This window comes from Vombatus ursinus, unplaced genomic scaffold, assembly GCF_900497805.2.
Source record: "Vombatus ursinus unplaced genomic scaffold, bare-nosed wombat genome assembly UNPS02015175.1, whole genome shotgun sequence".
Classification (NCBI taxonomy): Eukaryota; Metazoa; Chordata; class Mammalia; order Diprotodontia; family Vombatidae; genus Vombatus; species Vombatus ursinus.
Genome location: NW_020954953.1, coordinates 8,765,343 through 8,789,823, shown reverse-complemented (window position 1 = coordinate 8,789,823; position 24,481 = coordinate 8,765,343). Strand labels below are relative to the sequence as shown.

Sequence of the window (24,481 nt, the reverse complement as noted above, 5' to 3'; positions counted from 1 at the left end):
AGGTTTTTTTAAGGGTAGAGGAGAGTTGGGTGAGGGGCAGCTAAGTGGCACAGTGGATAGAATGCTGGGTCTGGAGTCAGGAAGACTCATCTTCCTGAGTTCAAATCTGGCCTCAGAAATTTTACTAGCTATGTGACCCTGGGCAAGTCACTTAACCCTGTTTCCTCAGTTTCCTCCAACTACAAAATGAGCTAGAGAAGAAAATGGCAAACCATTCCTGTACCCTGCCAAGGAAACCCCAAATGGGGTCACAGAGTCAGACAGGACTGAAACAACTGAACAACAACAAAGTTGGATGTGTTTCCAGACATTGTATAAGGAATTGGAAGAAAATGTGAGATTAGGAACTTCTTATTAAGATGGCAACGTGAAAGGCCAAAGTAGAGCTTGGTCCTTCCAAATATACTAGTAAGGTAGGGACGATGATCCGGCAAAGGATTGACATGCCAAGGGACTGGAGGTTATGGTAAGGACAAAGAATAGGTTTAGAGATGGTAGGGCATAGAGAGAGATAGAGTGATAGAAGATTGTGATGAATTCTCATACGACATGGACTCAACACTCTACCATCCTGGTTGCCTTCTCAGTACACCCTCTGCTTATCAGAGTCGTTAAACCATTCTGCCTCAAACTGAGCACAACGATCCAATTATAACCTGGCAAAGCAGAGTACAGGGAAATTATCACCTCTGTTTCTGGAAGCTATGTCCCTCTTAATGCAGCTCAAGATCTCATTAGTTTTTCTGGCGGCCATATCACATTACTCCCTCCTACTGAATTTTCAGTTCACTGAAATCCCCAGATTCTTTGCAAAATAACTGCTGTATAACCATGTCTCTTCTGGCTTATATTTGTGGAGTGGATTTTTTTGTATCCAAGAGCAAAACTTTAAATTTGCACCATTGAAGTTCTAATTTGAGTAAGCCCAATGCTTATCAAGATCCTTTAGGATCCAGTCTCTGTTATCTAGTGTGTCCCTCCCAGCTTTGTGTCATCTGCAAATTTGGTGAGCATACTATGTGTGCCTTTATCCAAGTCATTGATAGAAAATTGGCATGGGGCCAAGTACAGATCTCTGGGGTATTCCACTGGAGAACTCTCATCACATTGACACTGAACCATGAACAGTCACTCTTTGGGTCCAATCATCCAACCAGTTGTGAATCCATCTTCAAAAATTCAATTCAATAAAACATTTATTAGGCACCTACCATGTGCATGCCAGCCACCAGGCACTGTGCAAAAATGCTGGGGATGCAAATAAGAAAAAGAAAGATAGTCCTTGCCTTCAAGGAGTTTAGGATCTAATGAGGGAAGTCAATATACAAAAGGATGCTGAAAAGGGAATAGGAGGCTACCAGGAGGTATCTAACAGGGGGGCATGATATTTGTGGAGTCCAAATCAAGCAGAACCACTGAAAAGTTTTGAGCCCTCTATAAAGGCAGGGTTTGGGAGTATGTTATTGTTACACCCTCCAGCCCTCCAATCAAGGGGAGAGGCTACTGAAGGATCCGAGAAGGGGTTGAGTATCAAAAATGGAGTCAATCTGCATGGTGTGGAAATTTCAGCTGATCAGCTTAGCCTGGGGGAGGCTTGATGTTCCTGAAGTCCTTAGAAAGCAGAGTTTCTTACAGAAAATAAGTCTGTGATTGCATTACTTTATAATTCATAGGATAATAGGATAAGATACTTTCTCAAAACTTTCCAAATCTAGGCAAAGTATAGCCACAGCATTCCCCACAATCTACTAGCTTAATAATCCTGTCAAAAAAAGAAATGCAGTTAGACCTGTCCTTGACAAAGTCATGCTCTGTTTGTAATTACCACTTCCCTCTCTAGATAGTTCACCAACCATCTCTTTAATTATCCTTTCAAGAATTTCCTCAGGAGCTGAAGTCAAGTTCACTGCCTGTAATTTGCACAATCTGTTCTCTTCACTTTTTTGAAAATCCAAACATTTGCCCTTCTCCAATTATGGTATCTCTCCCATTTCCATGAGACTCTGAATCATTGAGGGAGGGGGCAGCTAGGCAGAGTAGATAGAGCACTGGCCCTGAAGTCTGCAGGACCTGAGTTCAAATCCAGCCTCAGACCAAACACTTGACACTAGCTGTGTGATCCTGGGCAAGTCACTTAACCCCAATTGCCTAAAAGAGAGAGAGAGAGAGAGAGAGAGAGAGAATGGAGGGAGAATGTCTTGGGTATCAGTAGAAAACAGACAGCCACTAGGATATGGATTCAGTGATAAATTTGCAAAGGAAGAGAGGTAGAGTCTGGACATGGCAATGAAGAGGAAGGAGTTTCTCCTTTACAATAAAAGAAACTGAGGCCCAGGGAGTTTAAATAGGGTGGCCAAGGTCACACAGACCAAAAGAGTCCAAATTGAAAGTTTGTTAATTAGTTCTTCTTACTTTTTGAAGAGGCTGTCTTGGCATATTAGATAAAGACTTAAGAACTCTGATCAATGTAGTGACCACCCATGATTTCAGAGTCCTGGGGTTGCAGCATGTTATCTACCTCCTGACAGAGAGGTGATGGACTCAAGGTGCAAAATAAGATTTAGGTTTTTGGATATAGCCAATGAGGGAAATGTGTTTTGTTTGACTATACATATTTGTTACACGAGTTTTGTTTTTCTTTCTTTCTCTCTTTTTTTTTAACGGGGGATGAGAGACAAGGAGTAGGATCACCCCAGATGAGCAGAGAACAGAAGCAATGCCCAAAGGAATCACAACCAACCAGGACAACTTTGAACGTTACATGTTGAATTTATTCCATACTGAAAAAAAAAACGACCTCTGTATAAGGGAGATTTACAGCTTCATGTTTCCTCCTACACTGTTCATACTTGTTTTTATTTGGTGTTTTTTAATACAGAATTTTTTTAAAGGGATAAAAAAAAGAAGGAAAAACATCCTCATTCCTGCTGTGGGCATCACTATCCTCTTACTGAGCCAGGTTTGGAACCCCAGTCATTTGAATAGGGTTAAGGTTGTTTTCTTTATCTGGTCAGTTTCCAAGGTCTGTCACACCTCTATGGTATTTTCTTGCATCTCTCTTCCCTTCTCTCCACTTACATGCCTAGGATCCTAATTTAGGACTTCATCAATTTTCACTCAGACTATTGTAATATTCCCCTAATCTACCTCTCTGCTTGCAGTCTCTCCCCTCTGTGACCCATTCTCTATCACCTGACCAAAAAAAAATTCTTCTTTAGGTGCAGGTCTTTCCATGTTACTCCCCTCTTCACAAATGTTCAATGGCTCCCTATTGCCTCTAGGTTAAAATATAAATGCCTCAGACTCTCCGTTTTAAGATCCTCTATAAGCTATCTTCAACCTAACTTTCCAGATGATTCTTGCATCATATCCACTTCCCCTACACACACACACACACACACACACACACACACACACACACACACACATCCATATGCTTTCCCATTTCTTAAACTTTACATTTCAGTAGACAGACACCTAGTTGATCACCAGTTTGACATTCCATCCCCTGCTTTTGTGCATCTCTTAAGCCATTCTTTATGCATTCCCTCTTCATCTCCACTTTTCTCAGAATCCTCTTCTTCCTTCAAAGCTCAGTTCAGATGTCACTTCCTCTGTCAGGAGGAATAATGGTTGAAGTTATAATAACTGATATTAATTATTTTGTTTTCTACCTAACAATTCTTTTCTCTTATACTCTGTTGTAGGTGCGTTCCAGAATCTCCCAGGTGGTTGATCTCTCAAAATAAAAATGCAAAGGCCATGAAAATTATTAAGTACATTGCAAGGAAAAATCAGAAACCTTTGCCAGCCTCTCTTCAGGTAGTTTTTGTATCTTACCTAGAAAAAGGTGGGAAAGGAGATGGGAAGGAATAGTTATAATTGGTGGTTGTGGTAGTTATAAGCCAGGAGGCATGGAATCATAAAAAGTCTTATTATCCAGTCCTGTCGTTTTATAGATGGGGCAACTAAGGGGAAGTAGTTTGGTGCCAAGGTTACTCAGTGACTTAATGGGCAGATCCAAGACTTTAACCTTGGTCCCCAGGGCTCTTTCCATCATATTATGTCGTATCTAAGATGCTTACCATTTTTCATTTAGGTGACATGGAACAGGATATTTGGGATATTTTATGGAGTGGTAAATTAAGCTAGACACATGCTTGGATATGAGGATCACCCATTCTATACCAATAACTAAATGATTTCAGGGCTTTCAGTAGACTTGAGATTAATTTATGGAGATACAGATGAGGTCTAGACCCAGTAGAACCATTCTGGTTTCCATGTGTCTCATTAGGAGCTAGACCAGAGGAGATATAATTACGTGAACTGGTCTCTAGGTGTGATTTAATGGGAGTCTTAGGGTTAAAACATACAGGTTTAATTCTCAGTCAACAAGCATTTATTAAATGCTTACTATGTGCCAAGCAATGTACTAAGCACTGGGGACTGGGGACCCAAAAAAAGACAAACACATGGAGCCTATTCTCCAAGAACATATATCTCTGGTGCTTTGCCCAGTGCCTGGCACATAGTAGGGGCTTAATAAATGCTTACTGACTAATCTACATACTAATAGGGGAGACATATGCAAATAACTGTGTACATATAAGTGTACATACGGTATAAATGGAGAGCAATCTCAGGGGGCAGCTAGGTAGCACAGTGGATAGAGCACCAGCCCTGGAGTCTGGTGGATCTGAGTTCAAATTCAGCCTCAGACACTTATTAGCTGTGTGACCCTGGGCAAGTCACTTATCCATGTTTGCCTAAAAAAAAAAAAGTAATGTTAGAAGGAAGGCACTGACAGTAAGGGAAGCCAGGAAAACCCCCTTCCCCACCCCCACCTCCCCAAAGAAAGTAGAATTTGATCTGAGTATTGAAGGAAACCAGGGAAGCTGGAAGGTGGAGGTGGAGGTAAGGGAGGAAACGTGCCTGGCATGGGGGATCGTGACTACAAAAGCAGAGAGTCCGGAGATAGAACATTTGTATAAGTAAGAGCAAATAGGACAGTGTGTTTTGATTAGAGAGTGCCTGAAGGTGGGGTAAAGTACATAAAGATGGGAAGAGTTGTGAAGTATTTTAAATGCCAAACACAGGATTTTATATCAAATCATGGAAGTAATAGAGAGCTGCTAGAGTTTATCAAGTGGGATGAGGGGAAGTTCCTGATGGAGGGGGAATGAGGGGGAGCATGGTCGTGGTTATGCTATAGAAAAGTAATGATAATAAATAAGAATGCTTTTAATACATAATACATTATTATATTATAATAATTATTATAAATAGATAATATAAGGGTGCATTTACATAATACTTTATGGTTTACAAGTGCTTTTCAAATATTTTCTCATTTTATTCCCATTACAACCTTGAGAAGTAGATGCTGTTACTATCCCCATTTTAAATATGAGAAAACTGAGGCAAATGGAGATTAAATGACTTGCAAGGTCATGTAGCTGGTAAATATCTGAGGCAGGATTCAGTCTAAGTCTTACTGACTCTATCCACCCCACCATGTAGCTGCCACCTGAAAATCACTTTGGTAGCTGAGTGGTAAATAGATTGGAGTGGAGAGAGACTTGAGACAGGGAGGGCAGTTTAAAAGCTATTGCAATAGTCCAAGTAAGAGACAATGAAGACCTGTTCTTACTAGCTGGGTGACCCTGGGCTAGTTGGTTAACTTGTCTGCCTCAGTTTCCCCAATGGTAAAATGGTAATAATTAATAGCACCTACCTCACAGAGTTATTGTGAGGATCAGATGAGATAATATTTATAAAGTGCTTAGCATAGCACACATATTCCGCATTTCTTGGCCTTCTTAAACAGAATTAAGCAAAGGATCTGTGATTCTATTGGTATGGGGATCTCCATCCATCACAAGCTATCTGTAACTTAATAGATAAGTCCCTTAAGGCACAAAAAGACTGACTTCAATGACATGCCCTGGGTCATACAGCCAGTACATGCCAGAGGCAGGATTCAATCTCAGCTCTTTCTGAACCCAGCACTTTATCCATGCTGCATCTTTTAAATGGAGTATATGTAAGAATTATTATTATTAATAATAATTATTAATAATAATATTTAGGTGGTGTTTCATAAGGTTTACAAAGCCCTTTACAAATATTATTTCATTCTGTTCTCACAACCACCCAGAGAGGTAGGTGCTATTTATTTTTACAGATGAGGAAACTAAGTCAGGAAGAGTTTGACATAGACCCAGGGCCACATAACTGTTAAGTGTCAGAGGCTGGATTTAAACTCATGTCCACTGCTCTATCTGTCTAGCTGCCATACAGCTTTTCTTGATGACTTTAAGGGATTCATTATGAACATCAATTATTGTTTTGTATAACAGTACAGGGACATCCTCATAGGCAGCTGAGACAAGAGGTCTATTTTGCCCCCAAACCAAATGGTTTCATCCTATATGTCTGTGTCTGCCTCTTATCATTTTACTCTTTCCTCACCAGATATGAGGCTGTTGTTTCCTTGCTCCTGTCAGCCTGCTGGCCTGTAACAGCCATTCCTACTGCCCCCCACCCACCATCACAGCATCATAGGTTAAGGTGCTCTCCACCATTTTACAGAGGAAGAAAACCAAGGTCCATAGAGCTTTAAATGGTATTCCCAAGATCACTTACATTGTAAGTGACAGAGCAGGGATTGGAATCCAAGTCTTCTGTCTTCAGAGCATTGTTTCTGTGTTTTTTTTTACTCGTTATCTCACTCGAAGCCCTTTTCTCTCCCACTGTCTCTAGTCTGTTCAGTCATTTCAGGCATGTCTGGCTCTTCGTACGGACCCCATTTGGGGTTTTCTTGGCAAAGATATTGGAGAGGTTTGCCATTTCCTTCTCCAGTTCATTTTACAGATGAGGAAATTTAGGCAAACAGGATTAAGTGATTTGCCCAAGGTCATATAGCTAGTAAGTGCCTAAGGCCATATTTGAACTCAAGTCTTCCTTACTTCAGGCCCAGTGCTCAATCCATTGTGTCACCTAGCTGCCCCAGACTCTAGTCTGCTGTGGGTTAAAAACCACACAAAGAAACAAAACCAACCCAAGCTGTTAAGTTATTTTATTCTAAGATAAGAACAAATAGGCTTCGCATAAAGATCTGAAGAGCACTAATGCATTAGGGCATAGGTTTGTAACAACAATTTTAGCTGCTCAGAGGCCTTTGTGGCTGGCTTCTGGGTTCTTGGTTATGATACGAGACCAATGGTGTGGTTTCATGGCAAAAGTTAACTTGAAACCATAGGATCATAGAACACTAAGTTTGAATCTTAGCTCAGGTTCTTCTTAACTATTGGCCCTCAGTTTCCCTATCTGTAACATAGGAATAATAATATTTGCGCCACTTGCACTCACTTTGTGAGGAAAGTATTTGGCGAACCTTAAAGCTTTATGTGGAGATGCAATTCCAGAGAAGCGTGATAGTGTAGCACATCCCATCCCACTAAATATTCAAACAACATCTGCTTTTTAAAACCTCAATCCATCAATCAGCTAGCATTTACTAAGTGCCTACTATGAGCCATTTACTACCTAAGCACCAGGGACAAAACAAAGGCAAAAAAAAGCCCATGCTCTCAAAGAGCTCACAGTCTAATGAGGCGATATGCAAACAACTATGTACAAACAGGGCAGCTAGGTGATACAGTGGATAAAGCTTGAGCCTGGAGTCAGGAAGATTAGTCTTTCCTGAGTTCAAATCCCACCTTGGACACTTACTAGCTGTGTGATCCTGGACAAGTCATCTAACTCTGTTTGCCTCCGTTTCCACATCTGTAAAATGAGCTGGAGAAGGAAATGGGGAACCACTCCAGTATCTTTGCCAAGAAAACCCCAAATGGGGTCACGAAGACTTGGACACAACAGAAAACAACTGAACAACAACAAAAGAGAGGTGTCTCCATCCTCATTCCTCATTTTTTCACTCAGGTCATAATGTAATTTCTTTCATGTTACTCAGGAACATCATACATTAACCATTATGCTATATTCACTTATTCTTTTCATTCTCAGAGCCTTAAACCTGATGAGGAAGCCAGTGAAAAGATGGATCCTTCCTTTATTGACTTGGTCAGAACTCCTCAGATAAGGAAGTATACTTTGATCTTGATGTACAACTGGTAAGAAGTACCAGGAGGCATTCGTCACATGATTTTCTATTTGGGGGTAGGGGGTGAGGAGAAGAGGAGATAGAGTCTGCTGCCGTTGTGCTTACATGCAGGCAGGGAATTCAATGAGAATTAACATATCCCTAGGGCATTGGTGGTGGTGGTGGTGATGGTGGTCCTTCCTTATCGAAGAGGACCAATTGGATGGAAACCCCCTTCACAGATATACATTAGCCATTCATCAAGAACTTAATCATGTTACAGAGTTGCTTGGGGTACTGAGAGGTTAAATGACTTAGTGGTCACATGGCCAGTAGCTGTCAGAAGGAGGACTTTAACCCAAGTCTTCCTGACTCCAAGGACAGCCTTCCCCTGCCCCTTATCTCACATTATTCATGATAATAGAGCAAAAGATCTATTCAGTTGTATCCCAATTGTCCACAATAGCTGAGGGGAGTCATGGCAGGGATAATTCGAAGATTAATTATGGGCTTTAAAATGCAATGTGTACTTCATTTAAAGCCCTGTAATTACATCTGATTATGACTTCAGATAATATTGACGTTATTTGCATGCCCAAAGCACAAACCAAATAATGATTATTTATACATTGTTTCCCTCATTAGAATGTATACTCATTGAAGGTAGGGGCTGTTTTTTTGCTTTACTTTGTATCCCTAGCACTTAGCACAGCACCTGGGACATGGTAAGTGTTACAGTGGTGGGGAACCTGCAGCCTCAAGGCCATATGCTGCCTCTAGGTCCTCAAGTGTGACCCTTTGACTGGCTCCAAACTTCACAGAACAAATCCCCTTAATGAAAAGATATGTTTTGTAGAAGTTGGACTCAGTCAAAAGGCCGTACTTGAGGACCTAGAAGGCCACATGGGACCTGAAGCCAAATGTTCCCCACCCCTAGAATACTAGAAGGAGCAGGAGAGTCAATTGATGTGAAGAATTTTTTAATAGTTTATCATAATTTCTCCTATCTGTGCAAATATAACTTAGATACAAACAATTACAAACATATTATAATTTTATTTTGAAATATCTCTATTTTCTTTCTCTTATGGATTAAAAAAAATGTAGTGCAATAATTGCTGCAGTTTGGTCCTTCAAGGTATCCATAAATTCTAGTCCTTCTACTGTTAATAAATGCTTGCTAACTGAATGACTGACTGATGGCAGGGTCAGGCTGTCCAGAAGGGAGTAGGTAGCAAGGAAAAGGCATCATGAGATAAAAAAGAAATACGTCATCATGGGTGATTGATCCATCACTCAGCTAACGAAGGCCTGGCCCCACTTTCTATTTCCAATATTTTAAAATTAAACACTGCTCCTCCAAACTGTTCGTTAGTTCATTCATATCCTGTAAGAAGCATTGTAGCCTTCTCAATCCACTAAACAAAGAAGCCTCCAGGAAATTAAAAAAAAAAAAAATACCCTGGCAGAATAAAATGAACGGTAGCTGGTCTCCAACCCCCCACCTCCTGGCCTTTCACCTCACCTCACTTATCCTTTTCTCATTTAATTCTCAAAATTCACCAATAAAACCTAAGATCACCAGAAATGAATTTTAAAGATTTCCTGGGACTTTGATAACAGAGGATATCTGGTTTATTTCTTCCTTCCATTTCCTAACAATTATGACACAGTTTCACTTTTTACATGATAGATAACTAAATTATTTTAGCCTAAGTATTTTGAAAGTGTAATTAATACTATTGTGATCAATTAGACCAAAAAGATGGGTTTGCATTAGTCTGTGTTTAATAAGACACATATCATTAACAGAAGGAAATTACAGACATAGATAACAGCCATTGCTGGTTTCCTAAAATTCCAATTTGGTAGAATTAGAAATTAATTGGTAAAAATTAATTTGGCAGGGGCAGCTAGGTGGCACAGTGGATAGAGCACCAGCCCTGGAGTCAGGAGGACCTAAGTTCAAATCTGGCCTCAGACACATAACATTCACTAGCCGTGTGACCCTGGGCAAGTCACTTAACCCCATTGCATAGGCGCCCCCCCCAAAAAAAGAAATTAATTTGGTAAAATTAGAAGAAAGATCTGGTTGATTACAATTATAGAATGCTAGTGTTCAAAGGGACCTTGGAGCTGCTTCATTTTACAGAGAAGGAAACTGAGGCCTGGAACATATAAGTAAAGGACCTCAGAGGCAGGATTCAAACCCAAAGTATCTGATTGCAGTTTCAATTACATGACAACATTAGAAGGAGAGGGGAGAGGGTTAGGAAAAGAGGAGAGGGAAAGGGAAAGGAAGAAAAAGAGGAAGAATGGAGAAGAGAAGAAAGAAGTGTTTGTGTGCACGTGTGTGGAAGGGGCCACTTTCTCCTCTCTTAGCATTCTGAAATACTCTTTCTGGGTGTTAGGACCCTCCTATTGGTTTTCAGGATAGTCACGTATGAGATAATTCATGTTTAATATGCCTTTGGGGGGAGAAAGACTTGAGCGTTCTGCAAACTTTAAAGCATATACAGTTATCCCTTCCACATTGAGGTTTTCTCTGTCATGGTTTTGATACATCATGGGTCAGCAAAAGAAATTAAATGGGAATTTTTGAGGAGTTTTGTGGAAGCCACAGATGACACAGAGCCTATGACCAAATACTTAACCCAAATTTTACAATAAAGTACTGTAAACACCTCATAAAATAAAAAGAAAAAATTCAGATTTCTTCTCTAGTATGAAGAGAGTCAAATTACTAAACAGATTTTCCAGATCATGAGGGCACCATGCCCTTAACCCCCACAACGTGGAAGGGATACCTGCACTATAAACTTTTCAGTTGGGGGGGGAGGAGGGGGCGAAGTTCTGAACCTGGTAAAGGAAACTTCTAGTGAGGAAGTTCCCTCTACTAATACACCATCAACAACTGCTCTGTAGCATAGAGTTGTTATTATAATCTAATAAATTCCCAATGGTAAAATGGAAGAGACATCAATAATAAGGTGATAGATGAAAATGTCTTATGATCAGCTCAGTTTTTGGAGTAATTCATTTTCTTTCTGTTGTTTCTTTCTTTGGATCATGTTGGGATTCATTGACAAATCCAAAAAATAGTTAGGGGAAAACAAAAAGTTCCATAGTTATTTATGAAAGACTTGACTTGGGAGGAAACTTCAGCCATTGATTGAAATGAAGTATTAGGGCTTTCTCCAGTTTTCACAGATGATTGAGTAGTGCCTCAATCAACAATGAACTTTGTGCTATTTATTTAGTGACCAATAGGAACTCTTCAACTGATAGTCTGGAATCTTAAGAAAGAGCATCCACACAGGGTTGAGGTTGCATCGGCATACCCAGCACATTTCATTAAGGTGTGCATCAGGGAATTTTTTAAAGGTGATCTTTAATTGAATATTCAATCATAAAAGGACATTATTTTTGTTCATTAAACTGAAGAAATTTAACATTTTTTTCAAATTTACAACTAAATGTTCCTTTAAAATACAAAATTACATTTTGTGGACATATTAGGGTGTAGCAGGGCATACTTAGCACACCTGTGTCCATCATCCTACCTGACCACCACAGCACCGCATGAGTATCTTCTCCTCCATAAAGCTTGCTTGCTGCCCTTTCCTCTTGGTTTGCTCCTGCATTAGAGGGTTGTCAGCTGGCATTCCTCCTCTAGCCATAACAGTTCTCTCAGAACTGTATGAACTGTAGCTCCAAGCCGTGACCAGCAATTCAGTAGCCATAACTGATTTCCAAGTCTGTTACTTTGGGAATAGGAAGAACAAGGGCTGAATTGTTATTTAGCCATTTTTCAGTTGTGTCTGACTCTTCATGACTCCATTTCTTGGCAGAGATACCGGAATGGTTTGCCATTTGCCTCTCGAGCTCATTTTACAGATGAGGAAACCAAGGCAAACAGGGTTAAGTTGATTTGCCCAGGGTCATACAGTTAGGAAGTGTCAGAGGCCACATTTGAACTCAAGTCTTCCTGACTCCAGGGCTGGTGCTTTATCCACTGCACCACCTAGCAACCAGAGGACTAAATAGGGAACCTCTTAATGTCAGGGCCCTTTCCTTATCCCCAACACCTGGCCAATGACTATGGGCTCTGCCCCAAACCTCGTGTCCTCTTCTGGCAACCTAGGTAACAGATAAAGGAGAGGGCCCTTTCGCTGCACGGGACTTCAGTATTCCAAATCTCCCCAAGTCTTTTTTAAAACAACAGACCACAGGTTAAGACCTTGGGTAAAATGGGAAAAGCAAGGTTTTGGAGTCAGAGGATTTAGCTTCAAACCTCAAATTTACTGCTTCTTAGCTGTGGGTAAATAGCTTCAGTTCCCTGGGCCTCCATATCTTCTCTGTATGTTGAGGGGGTCATATACTACATAACCCCCAGTCTCTTCCAATTATGTTCCTTTAATTCTAAGATAATATATCATTGAGCCTAGGAAACTGCTTTGCTAAAAAGGTTTCCTGTTTGTTTTGCTATTTCCTTCTCCAGCTCATTTTACAGATGAGGAAACTGAGGCAAACGGGGTTAAGTGACTTGCTGGAGGTCACACAGCTAGTGAGGTCTGAGGTCACATTTGAACTCAGGATGAGTCTTCCTGACTTGAGACCCAGTGCTCTATTCACTGTGCCACCTAGCTGCCCAAAATTATTATTGTTACCACAAAATTACCTGAGACATTTGTCTTAAGCACCTATCATGGGATTGGGGGTAGGTGGGGCTGAACTTTCCTTCTCTATCCTATATACAAATCAGTTTTTCAGTGAACAAGTAGGGTATTAATTTCAGCCAAGCATCTTTCTATATAAGAGGTGTGTGTCATTAGATGTGTGCTTTTTTCTTTGTTTTTCCTAGCCCGCCAAAAAGTAATGAAGAAACGATCAAAAAGAGCTTGACCTTGTTCTGCTTCTTTTCTTTGCTAAGGTTCACAAGTGCTGTGCTTTATCAGGGCCTCATCATGCACATGGGACTTGCAGGTGGGAATATCTATTTGGATTTCTTCTATTCTGCTCTGGTTGAGTTCCCAGCTGCTTTTATCATTATCTTCACCATTGATCGCATTGGCCGCCGCTACCCTTGGGCTGCATCAAATATGGCGGCTGGGGCAGCCTGTCTCATCTCAGCTTTTCTTCCCGATGGTGAGTTTGAGGGTCATTCTTTGGCTTTCCAAAAAGGCCATTTTGTTCATTTCTTCAAATGATGACACAATGCAGATGCTTTTTCCAATGTTTATTAATAATAAAGATGATGATGATGAAGAAAATGGTGAAAAATATTATAATGAGATAATAATAATAACAAAGGAATATATCATATAAATTCAGGATAAGAGTTGTTCAGGTGTTTTTCAGTTATGTCCGACTCTTCATGACCCCATTTGGGGTTTTCTTGACAAAGATACTGGAGTGGTTTGCCATTTCCTTCTCTAGGTCATTTTACAGACAAGGAAACTGAGTTAAAAGATTTGTCCAGGATCACACAGCTAGTATGTGTCTGAGACAAGATTTGAACTCATGTAGATGAGTCTTCCTGACTCCAAGCCCAGTGCTTTGTCCACTGCACCATGTAGCTTCCCTTTCAGGGTAAGAACAAATCAGAAATCTAGATTCCTATAATCAGCAGTTGAAAGCAATGTTAAGAGATTAAGGAGATATAAGGAGTTAAAGCAGTGTAAAGAACAAAGCACGAAATTCAATACCCATCAAAAACTTAAAAACAGATGCTCCAACAAGTAAGAAATCAAAGGCAAGATAGAATCCCTGAAAAAGAAGGCTGCTTCTCATACAATCATGGGATCATAGATTTAGAATTGGAAGGGTCATTCGGGGTCATCTTCTCTACCCTCTCATCTGAGGCTCACAGAATTGGAGTTATTTGCTCAAGGTCACACAGGCAGTAAATGGCAGCTCCCTGACTCCAACTCTAGACTTCTGATGGCAAATCCAATGTTCTTTGTATACTGCCTCAAAAAGATAAAATGCTGAAAAACCATAGAATCAATGGGTCATTCTCTTACCCTTATGTAGCTTCCACACTGTGATGATCACACACAAAGTAGAACACCAAAGGCCCCAGTTAAAGAAAATGGAAGGTCATTTGAACAATATGGAATTTTATTGGACTACTTCAAGTAGCCACTATCTATCAAAAAATTTTTTCTAAATTTCATTATTTTCCAAAGTATGTGCGTGTATGAGTATGTGTGAGCCACAGCTCCCCTCACAGTTGACTTTCCTCCCAAGAGTCTGGGTCAATTCATTCTGGGGACAGTCTTCATAGTGATAGTCCATTTTCCATGAGGTGCCAAGGGGTCACTTGAGACCAATCAATTCGTTTATGAGCCATCAAGGTACCAATAAGTACCCTAGATAGGGAAGTGCTGTTAGAAGTTCCTAATAAAAACTACCATTCTATAAGATTATCAAGTTAATTGGTAATTCACACAGTGACTAGAGATGTTAAGTTCCATGAAGGCTGGGATCCATGTTAATTAAACTTTGTCATCTATCCTGGAACTAGCATTGCTCAAGTGCTCTACATGTAGTGGGTGCTTAATAAATGTTTGTTGATTTGGACTGAATTAGAACAAAATGGAACAGAGAATTTTCTGAAATATTTTCCTGTTATTTAGAAAAGTTATCATTGCTCCCATCCTTATTCCAGAGATATAGAAACTCTCATTATTAGATGCCATTTGTAAGATTATATGGTATCATAGTAGTACGCCTAAGTATTTTTCTTACTCCAATCTATATGTTGAAATCTTTTCCCTCTAGATCTAATGTGGCTAAAAATTACAGTTGCATGCCTGGGTAGATTGGGGATCACAATGGCCTATGAAATGGTTTGCCTGGTCAATGCTGAATTGTATCCCACATTCATCAGGTAAGAGGAATTTGCTCAGCATGAAGAATGAAATGACCAGAAATGTTTGCCTATTGATGCAATGACACAGCATGGACTTTGTTGTTTTTGATTATGTGGCAGAGGTCATGGGGGCAAAGTGCCCTGATGTCAACCCTTCTATAGCTTACAAATGCAAATTGTGGACTGAATAGAAAGAACATATAGGGAAAACCAAGAATGTTTGGGATAAGCTTCAAACTGCTCAGGAAATGCCAAGTTACAAAAGGGAAGATCAGTTTAAAGAGCTAATCAACTGACAAGTCCTATGGATTAAAAGCCCCTCAGAATTAAGGTTGCTGGGAGAAATACCAACAATCTCAGATATTCAGATGATAGTACTCTGATGGCAGAAAGTTTAGAAGAATTAAGAAGCCTCTTGATGAGGGTGAAAAAAGGAGAGTGTAAAAGTTGGCTTGAAGCTTAACATCAAAAAACTAAGATCTTGGCAACAGGTTCCATCACTTCCTGGCAAATAGAGGGAGAAGAAATGGAAGCAATATCAGATTTTATGTTCGTGGGCTCAAAGATTACTGCAAATGGTGACTGTAGCCATGAAATTAAAAGACAATTGTTCCTTGGAAGGAAAGCCATGGCAAATATAGCTGTTGTTATTCAGTCGTGTCTGACTCTTTGTGACCTCTTTTAGGGTTTTCTTGGCGAAGATACTGGAGTGGTTTGCCATTTCCTTCTCCAGCTCATTTTACAGATGAGGAAGCTGAAACAAACAGCGTTAAATGACTTTCCCAGGGTCACATAGCTAGTGTCTTAGGCCACATTTGAACTCATGAAGATGAATTTTCCTGAGCCCAGGCCTGGCTCTCTATCCACTGTGCCACCTACCTACAATCTGGACAACAAAGGACCATACAATCAAATCTATGGTTTTTTCCATTAGTAATGTGTAACTGACATAGTAATGTATGATGTATAATGTATATATATAATACATAATTATATAATAATGATATATAATAATGATATATGCTAACTGTATAAGGAAAGCTGAGTGCCACAGAATTAACACTTTCAAATTATGATACTGGAGAAGACTTTTGAGAGTCCCTTGGATAGCAAGGAGATCAAATCAGTCAATACTTAAGGAAATTAATTCAGACTGCTCATTAAAAGGACAAATACTGAAGGTGAACCTTAAATACTTTGGCCACATAATAAGATGGAAAAGACCCTGATATTGGGGAAAATTGAAGGAAAAAGGAGAAAGGGACAGCAGAGGATGAGATGAATAGATAGTGTCATGGAAGCAATGAAGATGAAGTTGGACAGACTTCAGGAGATATTGGAGGATAGGAAAGCTTGGTGTGCTATGGTCCATGGGGTCATGAAAAGTCAGACATGACTGAACAAATGAACAACTACAAATGGATAAGAGGAGATGTACCACTGAGAAACAACCTGACTTCAAATTTGATACTTTGAGCCTTCATTGACAAGGAAAATTGTGTTGTTTCTCCCTTGAAATTATGAGCAAAAGGTATCATATATAATGAGAGAGTAAACCATTTTCATTTTCCTTCTGCTTTGAAAAATTTTTAGCAGTTGCCTAAAGAGAAGATGTCTTAGGGACCTAAGAAAATATTTGAGGTGTTTTGAGATGTTGTTTGGGGGTTTTGAGCTACCATATTTTGATCTATAAAAACTTTTCTATTTTTAGGAATCTTGGTGTAATGGTCTGCTCTTCAATGTGTGATATCGGTGGAATGGTAACACCATTCCTTGTCTACAGGTTGACTGATCTCTGGCATGAACTCCCCCTACTGGTTTTTGGTAAGAGTTAAATCTTGTTTTTTACAGAATGAAAAAAAAATTGTCCAAAATATAATTTCTAAATACCTTAGTTATTCCATCAGAGAATAAGGATTGTGTAATTATCTCCTAATAGTAGATAAGTGGGGAACACAAGAATGATATCTCCAAATGACCTCAAAATTTTCCTTTTGTCAGTAGTTTCATCTTTCCTTACCAAGCATTTCTTCAGAGCTGCTAACAGGTAAAGTGCTAGCAGGAAGATTGTCTCCCTCCTCACCCTCCAAAGTCCAGTCAAAGTGGTTTATTTGCTGTTCCTTGTACACAATGTTCTGTCTCCCACCTCTGGGCCTTTGTATTAACTGTTCACCACACTTAAAATACTATGGCCATCTTCTTCTTGGCCTTTTGGAAATCCTACCTATTGTTTACAAGGCAAAATGAACATAATATAAATTTTAGAGAAACAGGAGCAAAATGGGGAAGTGTAAGAGGCAGAGTGGTATAATTGAAAAAGCCCAGCACAGAATTTGGAATTTCCAACTTAGTACCTGTGTATTAAGTATATCATTGAGACATACTCTCTTCTATCACTATTCTATGCTGCCCCTCAATTATAACATGTTTCCTTACTTGTGACCTTCTAGAATAGTGCAGTTCTCTGACTTTTCTGGATCTTCACCCAGAACACACCCACTAACCAGAGGCGTTCCCCCAGACTCTGTTCTGGATCCTCTTTCACTTCTCTCTCCATACTAGATCACCTGGGGATCTCATCAGCTCCTGTTGATTCAGTTATTATCTCCATGAAGATCATTTTCAGATCTATTTTCCAGACCTTAACCTCTCTCCTGATCTCCAGTCCCATATCACAACTACCTATTAGGTATTTCCAGCAGAAAGTCACATAGACATCTGAATCCCAACATTTTCAAAAGAGAACTTATTATCTTTCCCCCTCTTCATTACTTTTTTTGTTTTGTTTGTTTATTTGTTTTTGTTGGGCAATGGGGTTAAGTGACTTGCCCAGGGTCACACAGCCAGTAAGTGTTATGTGTCTGAGGCCAGACTTGAACTCAGGTCCTCCTGAATCTAGGGCCGGTGTTCTATCCACTTCGCCACCTAGCTGCCCCCTTTTCATTACTTCTTTATAAACTGTTAAGGGAGTCACCAATCTCCCATTCACTCAGGCTTGCAACCTAGGTGTTATCCTTGTCTCCTCACTCTCCCATATCAGTGAGTCAACATTTATGTAAACACTTAATATATTCCAAACATTGTGCTAAGTGCTGAGCATGCAAATATGAAAAAAGAAAAACAGTCCCTGTCCTTAAGGAGCTTACAATCTAATGGGGGAAGACAAAGCACAAAAGGAAACTGAAAAATTGGAGGGGGAGGTACCAAGCTTGGGGACACAATGGAGAATTCCAAAGGAGTGAAGCTGGGTGGGAAATGAAGAAATGGCTGGCCTGGCCCCCCTCCTTAAATAGAGGTTTGGGGAGGAGCTCTCCACTCTGTCCTCCAATAGAGGGATCTCAGGGGCAGAGGATACTGAGGAGGTATGAGCCCAGTTCTACCTTCACAACATTTCTCTTCCAAGATAGATTGTCTCCTCTGATGCTACCATCACCAATGGTACAGGCCCCATCACCTCACATCTGGATTATTGTAATAGTCTCTGGTTGGTTTCCCTGTCTCAAGACTCTCCCCACTCCAGTCCATCCTCCACTCAGCTGTCAAAATGATCTACCTAAAGCAAAGGTTTGAGCCTATAACCTGCTTTCCCCTGCCCATTTCAGTCAACTCCACTAGCTTTCTATTAGCTCCAGAATCAAATATGATCTCTGTTTGGCTTTTAAAGCCCTTCACCACCTGACCCATTCCTGCTTTTCCAATCTTCTTACATTCTACTCCCTGATCTAAGTGACATTGGTTTCTTTTCATTCCTTATACAAGCCACCTCACTTCCCAACTCTCTTTCTTTTCATTGACTCTCCCTGGTGGCTGGAATGTCCTACACCTTCAACTCTACCTCCTGGCTGGTCCTGGCTGCCTTTAAACCTCAGCTAAAATTCCACCTTTTTCTAGTCCCCCTCAAGGTTAGTGCTGTCCCTTTGAGATTATCTCCAATTTACCCTGTATGTGTCTTATATGTACATAGTTGTTTGCATGTTGTCTCCTGTCATTAGAACTTGAACTCCATGAGAGCACAGACCATTTTTGTCATTCTTTATATCCTTACCTTATAGCACCATACGTTACACATAGTATGTGTCTGATAAATGCTGTTGACTCGTTTACTTGACAGTTCACCTCCTGGTCATTTTTGCCACCAAGGTTTTTTTCTAACATCAAAGATTCACAATAATATGGACTTACTGGCCAAGGATGACTTCTAACTCAATTTTCAAGAGTTTCTTTTTCCTGTAAGGAATTTTTATTATGCATAGTTTTGCTATCAGTATCATATTTATGATGAAAAAAATAGAGTAACTAGCAGTTGTAAAAGAATCTGTAAATAAATATGGTACGATGATTTTAAAAAATCAAGTTAGTTCTAATTATAAAAAAAAAACACATTATTTAGCCCTAAATGGGACTTCACATGTGTAGCCTGGATTCTGACTATGTATGTTTAACTTCTAGCTATGATTGGCTTAATCGCTGGGGTGTTGGTATTGATGCTACCTGAGACCAAAGGGAAGACCTTACCTGAGAGCATTGAAGAAGTTGAAAATATGCAGAGGTAAGGTGCCATGGCTTCTAAAGGAAAATGGAAATCTGCATCCAATGTTGTTAGCAGGCCTCTTGATGGAATGTACCTCAGACATTTCTATTGTGTGTATCTGGGCCAAATGTGCCAGGTTAAATCCAAGAACGCAAGACTTTCTCTAGTTTTTAGCTCTTTGGGCCATCTGTACACAGTTGTTTGAGAGAGCATAGAGGGGTCTAAAACCTGGCCTAGAAGGAGAATATCACAGAATCTGATTACAGGTCTTCAAAGTCACCAACTCCGACCTCCCATTCAGTTCAGAAATTCTTTCTAGAGCATCCCTGATGCTTGGTACATCATGCAGCCTCTGCTTGAACACTTCCAGAGTCTTTATAGATGTTTCCACAGCTGGGCTCTCAAAAGAAGAAATTAGGCATCTAAGTCTCCATACATATTACTTTGAATTTGACATTTTTTAAAAATTACAAAGCAGTTTTTTTTGACCCCTGACCCAACATTGCAGTTCACCGCTTTTGATTTTTTCCTATTCGTATCGAATTTCTGTTCTTTTTTCTCCATTTAATTTTGCCTCTTGTTAATTTGTTACGTGATGGAGAGATGTTATTGATAAAAACGTGAGCCCAAAACAGGGTGGGCCTGAAATGACCTGAACCAGTCCCCGAAATCTAAATCAACCAATTAAAAAAATTTAATAGGAAATAACCCATACCAAAAGATACTATTTCCCATCAAGTGCCGAAAGCTGTGCCCAACATAATGGTTGACTCTCTCTGAGGTGGGAATATGTGGCGGTGGGTGATGGTGAAAAGGATTCTATGTAGGTTGCCAAAGAAGTTTTTCTAGGTTTTAAGAAGAATCAGCGCAATTAGGGGAGGGGGAGAATCTAGACCTGTGATTTTGTCAGTGTTGGGGTATTGCCAATGCGGAGACATCTTCCACCTATGTAGATCATTAGGGTAGCTGTAATTTATAGTCTTAGCAAGTTCCCCAGAGGAATTAGCTGGTGTGTGTCAGACAGATTTGAACACCGGAATTCCTGACTCTGAGACCAGTCTACTTGTTCACTATGCGATGCTAATTCAAACACAAAACACTTCGCAGAAAGCAGCGTGGTATAGCAGCAAGAACGCTGGATTTTAAGCCGGAGAATGTGGGTTCAAATTCCAACTTTGACACTATTTTCTGAGTGACCTAAGGTAAATCACTTCGCCACTCTGGGCTTCAATCTCATCATCTGTAGAGCCAGAGATCCAAACGGGACAACCTCTAAGGTTTCATTCCAACCTTAGATATCTGACAAAGTCATAAGCTTTTTCTAACCTCTCTTGGTGAGAATTTCAGTCAACTGATAATTCTTTCTAGGTATGGCACATGATCTGTAAATGATGAATATTTTTAAAGAATCTTTTGTCTATTAGGATGTACGTGCCAGTCAAGGAGGTCACTATGATGCACAGATATTAAACATGTTTATTTCAATTATTCCTATTTAAGTAATCCACAGAAACTTCTCCTAAGAGTAACACAGAGGGTTTTTGTTTTAGTATTACAGTGGAATTCCTGCTCTCAAAAATGGGAACTTGAGTCTTGCATGACCATATAAACAAAGACATACCTAAAAGAAATGGCCAAAGCAGAAACACAAGGGCATTGGCATGCTCTGTTTGAGATCTTAGAGATGGTTATGAGAATTTGATCGATGACCCATAATAAACTCTTCTGCATATAATATCTGTGGGATATTACAAGTTAGGATTATTATAGGGCTGTTATTCAACCCCATACCCATCTTTTGCACTTCTTGAAATATGACATGCCTTTAAGGTGATCACTGAGGCAGATTTTAAAAAGCCTATTTGAATTAAATTCCTCCCTTTTCAGACTGGGGTGGAAGGAAATTAACATCTCAGGAGACTTTCACTTGGTTTCTACTTTAAGAACTATTGGCAATAGAACATATCTGTGACTTTAATCTATTCTAACATGGAGTTTATAAACTCCCATCTGTTTCCCTTGGTATTAAAGGACTGGGTGAAGGGCTTTGGGTCAGTCCTGCAGCCTAGATGAGAAAGGAATTACAAATCTCCTGTGTTTACTATTGATCAGTTTCTTTGAGTTTCTCATTTGAGAATGGCAGCTCAGAATCCATTGTGGAGTTCAGTCTAACCAACCCTTATTCTGTATCATTCTCCCTTTTCATCTGGCGTTGTTGTGAGGACTTTCCTTTGATCTCTAATCTCCTCATTATTTCTTTCTTCCCTCTCGACCTTGTTTTGTCTCCACAGACAAAGAAAAACTAAAGAGAAAATCATTTACCTCCAGGTCCAGAAACCAGAAGTTTAACTTAACTAAGAAGAAAGGAAATCACCCCCAGTTATGACCTGCTTTTCATGACCCAAAGCCTGGAAACAGAATTATTCACCCAACACAAACCCCATACAATCTTACTTCCCTTTATACCTCCTAATCTTAGATGTATATCCTAATAGAACTTGTAACGCTATTGACCCAGAGGACCAAAGGCTTAGGGAGCTATATCCTGTCAACCCCACCCACCCCCCACAGCACTCTCCAGGTCCCAGCTTTCCCAGGATAATGACCATCACTTTGTATGGGAATTGTTCCACCTTTGTATTTCCATTATTGACCCCTTTCTCCATAGTTACTTGTGCCCTGGAAACAGTGAAAGTGATGGGGGGAGATGGGAAGAAACAGTAACTTATAAAGAAGAGAATGTGTTTTGCTGATTGAAGAAAAATATCAAGGTCATTGCCTGATTGTCCACAATGGCTGAAAACATTTTTGAATACGCCCTTCTGTACAATGAATGAGGAAATTTCTGAATACCGTGCTTATTTTCTGTGGCCTACTTGAATGCTTACTGTGTGGTTAAGAGGAACTCAAAATAACGGAATTGAGGAGAAATCAGTTATTCCCTTTTGTCTTCAGACTGGATGATAACTGAGCAATTCTGTGCCAATGCTAACACAGTCCTTCTTTAAAGATCCAGAAAGGGGCTGTGATGACTGGGCTGCTGCTTGTTAGGATGGCATCATTAAGGGTACACAGATGGTAAAGATTTTACAAGCTGGTGAAAACTGCAAAGGCACATGTTTCTTGTTTTCTATACTTATCTACAAGACTAAGATGAAAACGCTATTGAGTTTGGCCAAGGCTGAAACAGTAATAACAATAATGCCACTTTGAGATACAGAATTGTGTTAGTAAGTGTCATAGCTATATCTCCAAGCCAGGGCCTCTAAAGCCAATTCTAGGGTTCTTTTCTCTATACCTCACAAGATCAAGTTGTTTGTGCAACTTGGATAGCATAAAAGGATGGATAGCATAAAAGGCCAGGGGAAGAAAGGTAGGTAGAGGACTGGGAGTCAAGAAAATGAGTTAAAATCTTGCCTCAGATACTTAACTAGCTTTGTAATCCTTAGTAAATCACTTAACCGCTCACTCTGTGTCTCAGTTTCCTCATCTGTAAAGGGGGAAGGGAATAAGCACTTATATAGTGCCTCCTATGTGCCAGTCACTGTGCTAAGCATTTTTGAAAAGTAAATATTATCTTATTTGAGCCTCACAACAATCTTGTCAGGTAGGTGCAGTTATTATCCATTATTCCTCATCTGTAAAATGAGAGAGTAGGACTTCATGGGTTCTAAATAGCCTTTCGGCTCTAGTTCTATGAGCTTACGATCTCATAACTGAGAGAGTCAAAAACAAAAACAGAGCATAATAGAAAATAAATAGCAGCTCAATGATTCTTCCATATACCTGGGCTCCATCCTCCCACAAACGCCACCCCCTCAGTGAATACTAGACACATATAAGATACATGTTTTGCCTGTGTGCACGTATAGAGGAATACACATGAAAGAAACACATGTAGACATGGCAACTCATGTCTCTGATGCTTCAGGCTCATGAACATATTCTGGGGCTATTATTATGATGATTCTTCTCCACTAGCTCCACTGGTTTGGTTCCATTGGGCATAGCTTGTATGATTTCTTTTTGCTTGCTTCTTCTGGCTTCGGCCAGCGTCCTTAGCTGGAGCATTATCTTCCTCACAGTTGGACAAGCGGACCCCGCTGTGTTCTTTTCGTTCAAAATCCTAAGGGTTTCTTTGTTCTCTCTTTAAAAAAGACGGAAACCTTAACACACCTAGTCATAGGACCAGAGAGGGGGAAAAAAACAAATCTTCTGACAGGAGGGGAAAAAAAAAACATGCAGACATTTTTTCCCCTCAGGTAGTAGTTTGCTTGTTTCTTGGCTAGAAAAGGTGTTACCCTCCAAGAGAGTTCTGTTCCAGGCACCAGTCTCTCAGGATCAGAGAGCAGAGTCACTCCCAGCTAGCTAATGCCCTCAGGTTTAATAATATTATCTGAACTATATTTCCTGGTCGATAAGAGTTGTGTTTCATTCAGATTCTCTCTCTCTGTCTCTCTGTCTTTCTCCCTATCTCTCTGTCTCTATCTCTCTATCTCTGTCTCTGTCTCTTTCTTTCTCTGTCTCTCTCTGTCTCTGTCTCTCTCTGTGTCTCTCTGTTTCTCTCCATCTCTATCTCTCTTTCTCTATCTCTGTCTGTTTCTGTCTCTTTGTCTCTCTCCTTGTCCCCTCTCCTCTTCTCTCCCTCTCTCCCTTCCTTCCTTGCCCTGTCTCTGCTTCTCCCCACTCCCTCCTCTTTTCCTGTCTGTCTGTCTGTCTCTCCTAACTATAAATTTCTTAAAACATACTTTTGCACCTTCTTAGCACCAGCACAATGTGCATCATATACAAAGGCAAGCAGTGAGGCTTGGTGGAAAGAGGACTGGATTTAGAATTCGGTCTGGGTTCAGATTCTGCCTCTATTATTCTCTCTCTAAGGAAAGAGCTCTCCTTTTCCTAAACTGCAGTTTGCTCAGCTGTAAAATGGGAAAATTAGATTAGCTGGTCTCTAAGCTTCTTCCCAATT

The 24,481-nt window shown here is 40.1% G+C and overlaps 1 protein-coding gene across 1 annotated transcript in view; it reads left to right on the top strand.

Moving 5' to 3' along the window:
• LOC114031497 (solute carrier family 22 member 2-like) overlaps positions 1-22,973 on the top strand; it is a 42,675-nt gene extending 19,702 nt beyond the window's left edge. The window contains exons 5-11 of the mRNA XM_027846596.1: positions 3,708-3,822; positions 8,032-8,138; positions 13,041-13,255; positions 14,894-15,002; positions 16,696-16,808; positions 19,434-19,533; positions 21,807-22,973. Of these exons, the coding sequence (XP_027702397.1) occupies positions 3,708-3,822; positions 8,032-8,138; positions 13,041-13,255; positions 14,894-15,002; positions 16,696-16,808; positions 19,434-19,533; positions 21,807-21,864 (817 nt within the window). The 3' untranslated portion in view covers positions 21,865-22,973. The remainder of the gene's footprint in view (positions 1-3,707; positions 3,823-8,031; positions 8,139-13,040; positions 13,256-14,893; positions 15,003-16,695; positions 16,809-19,433; positions 19,534-21,806) is intronic.
• The last annotated feature ends 1,508 nt before the right edge of the window (positions 22,974-24,481 follow it).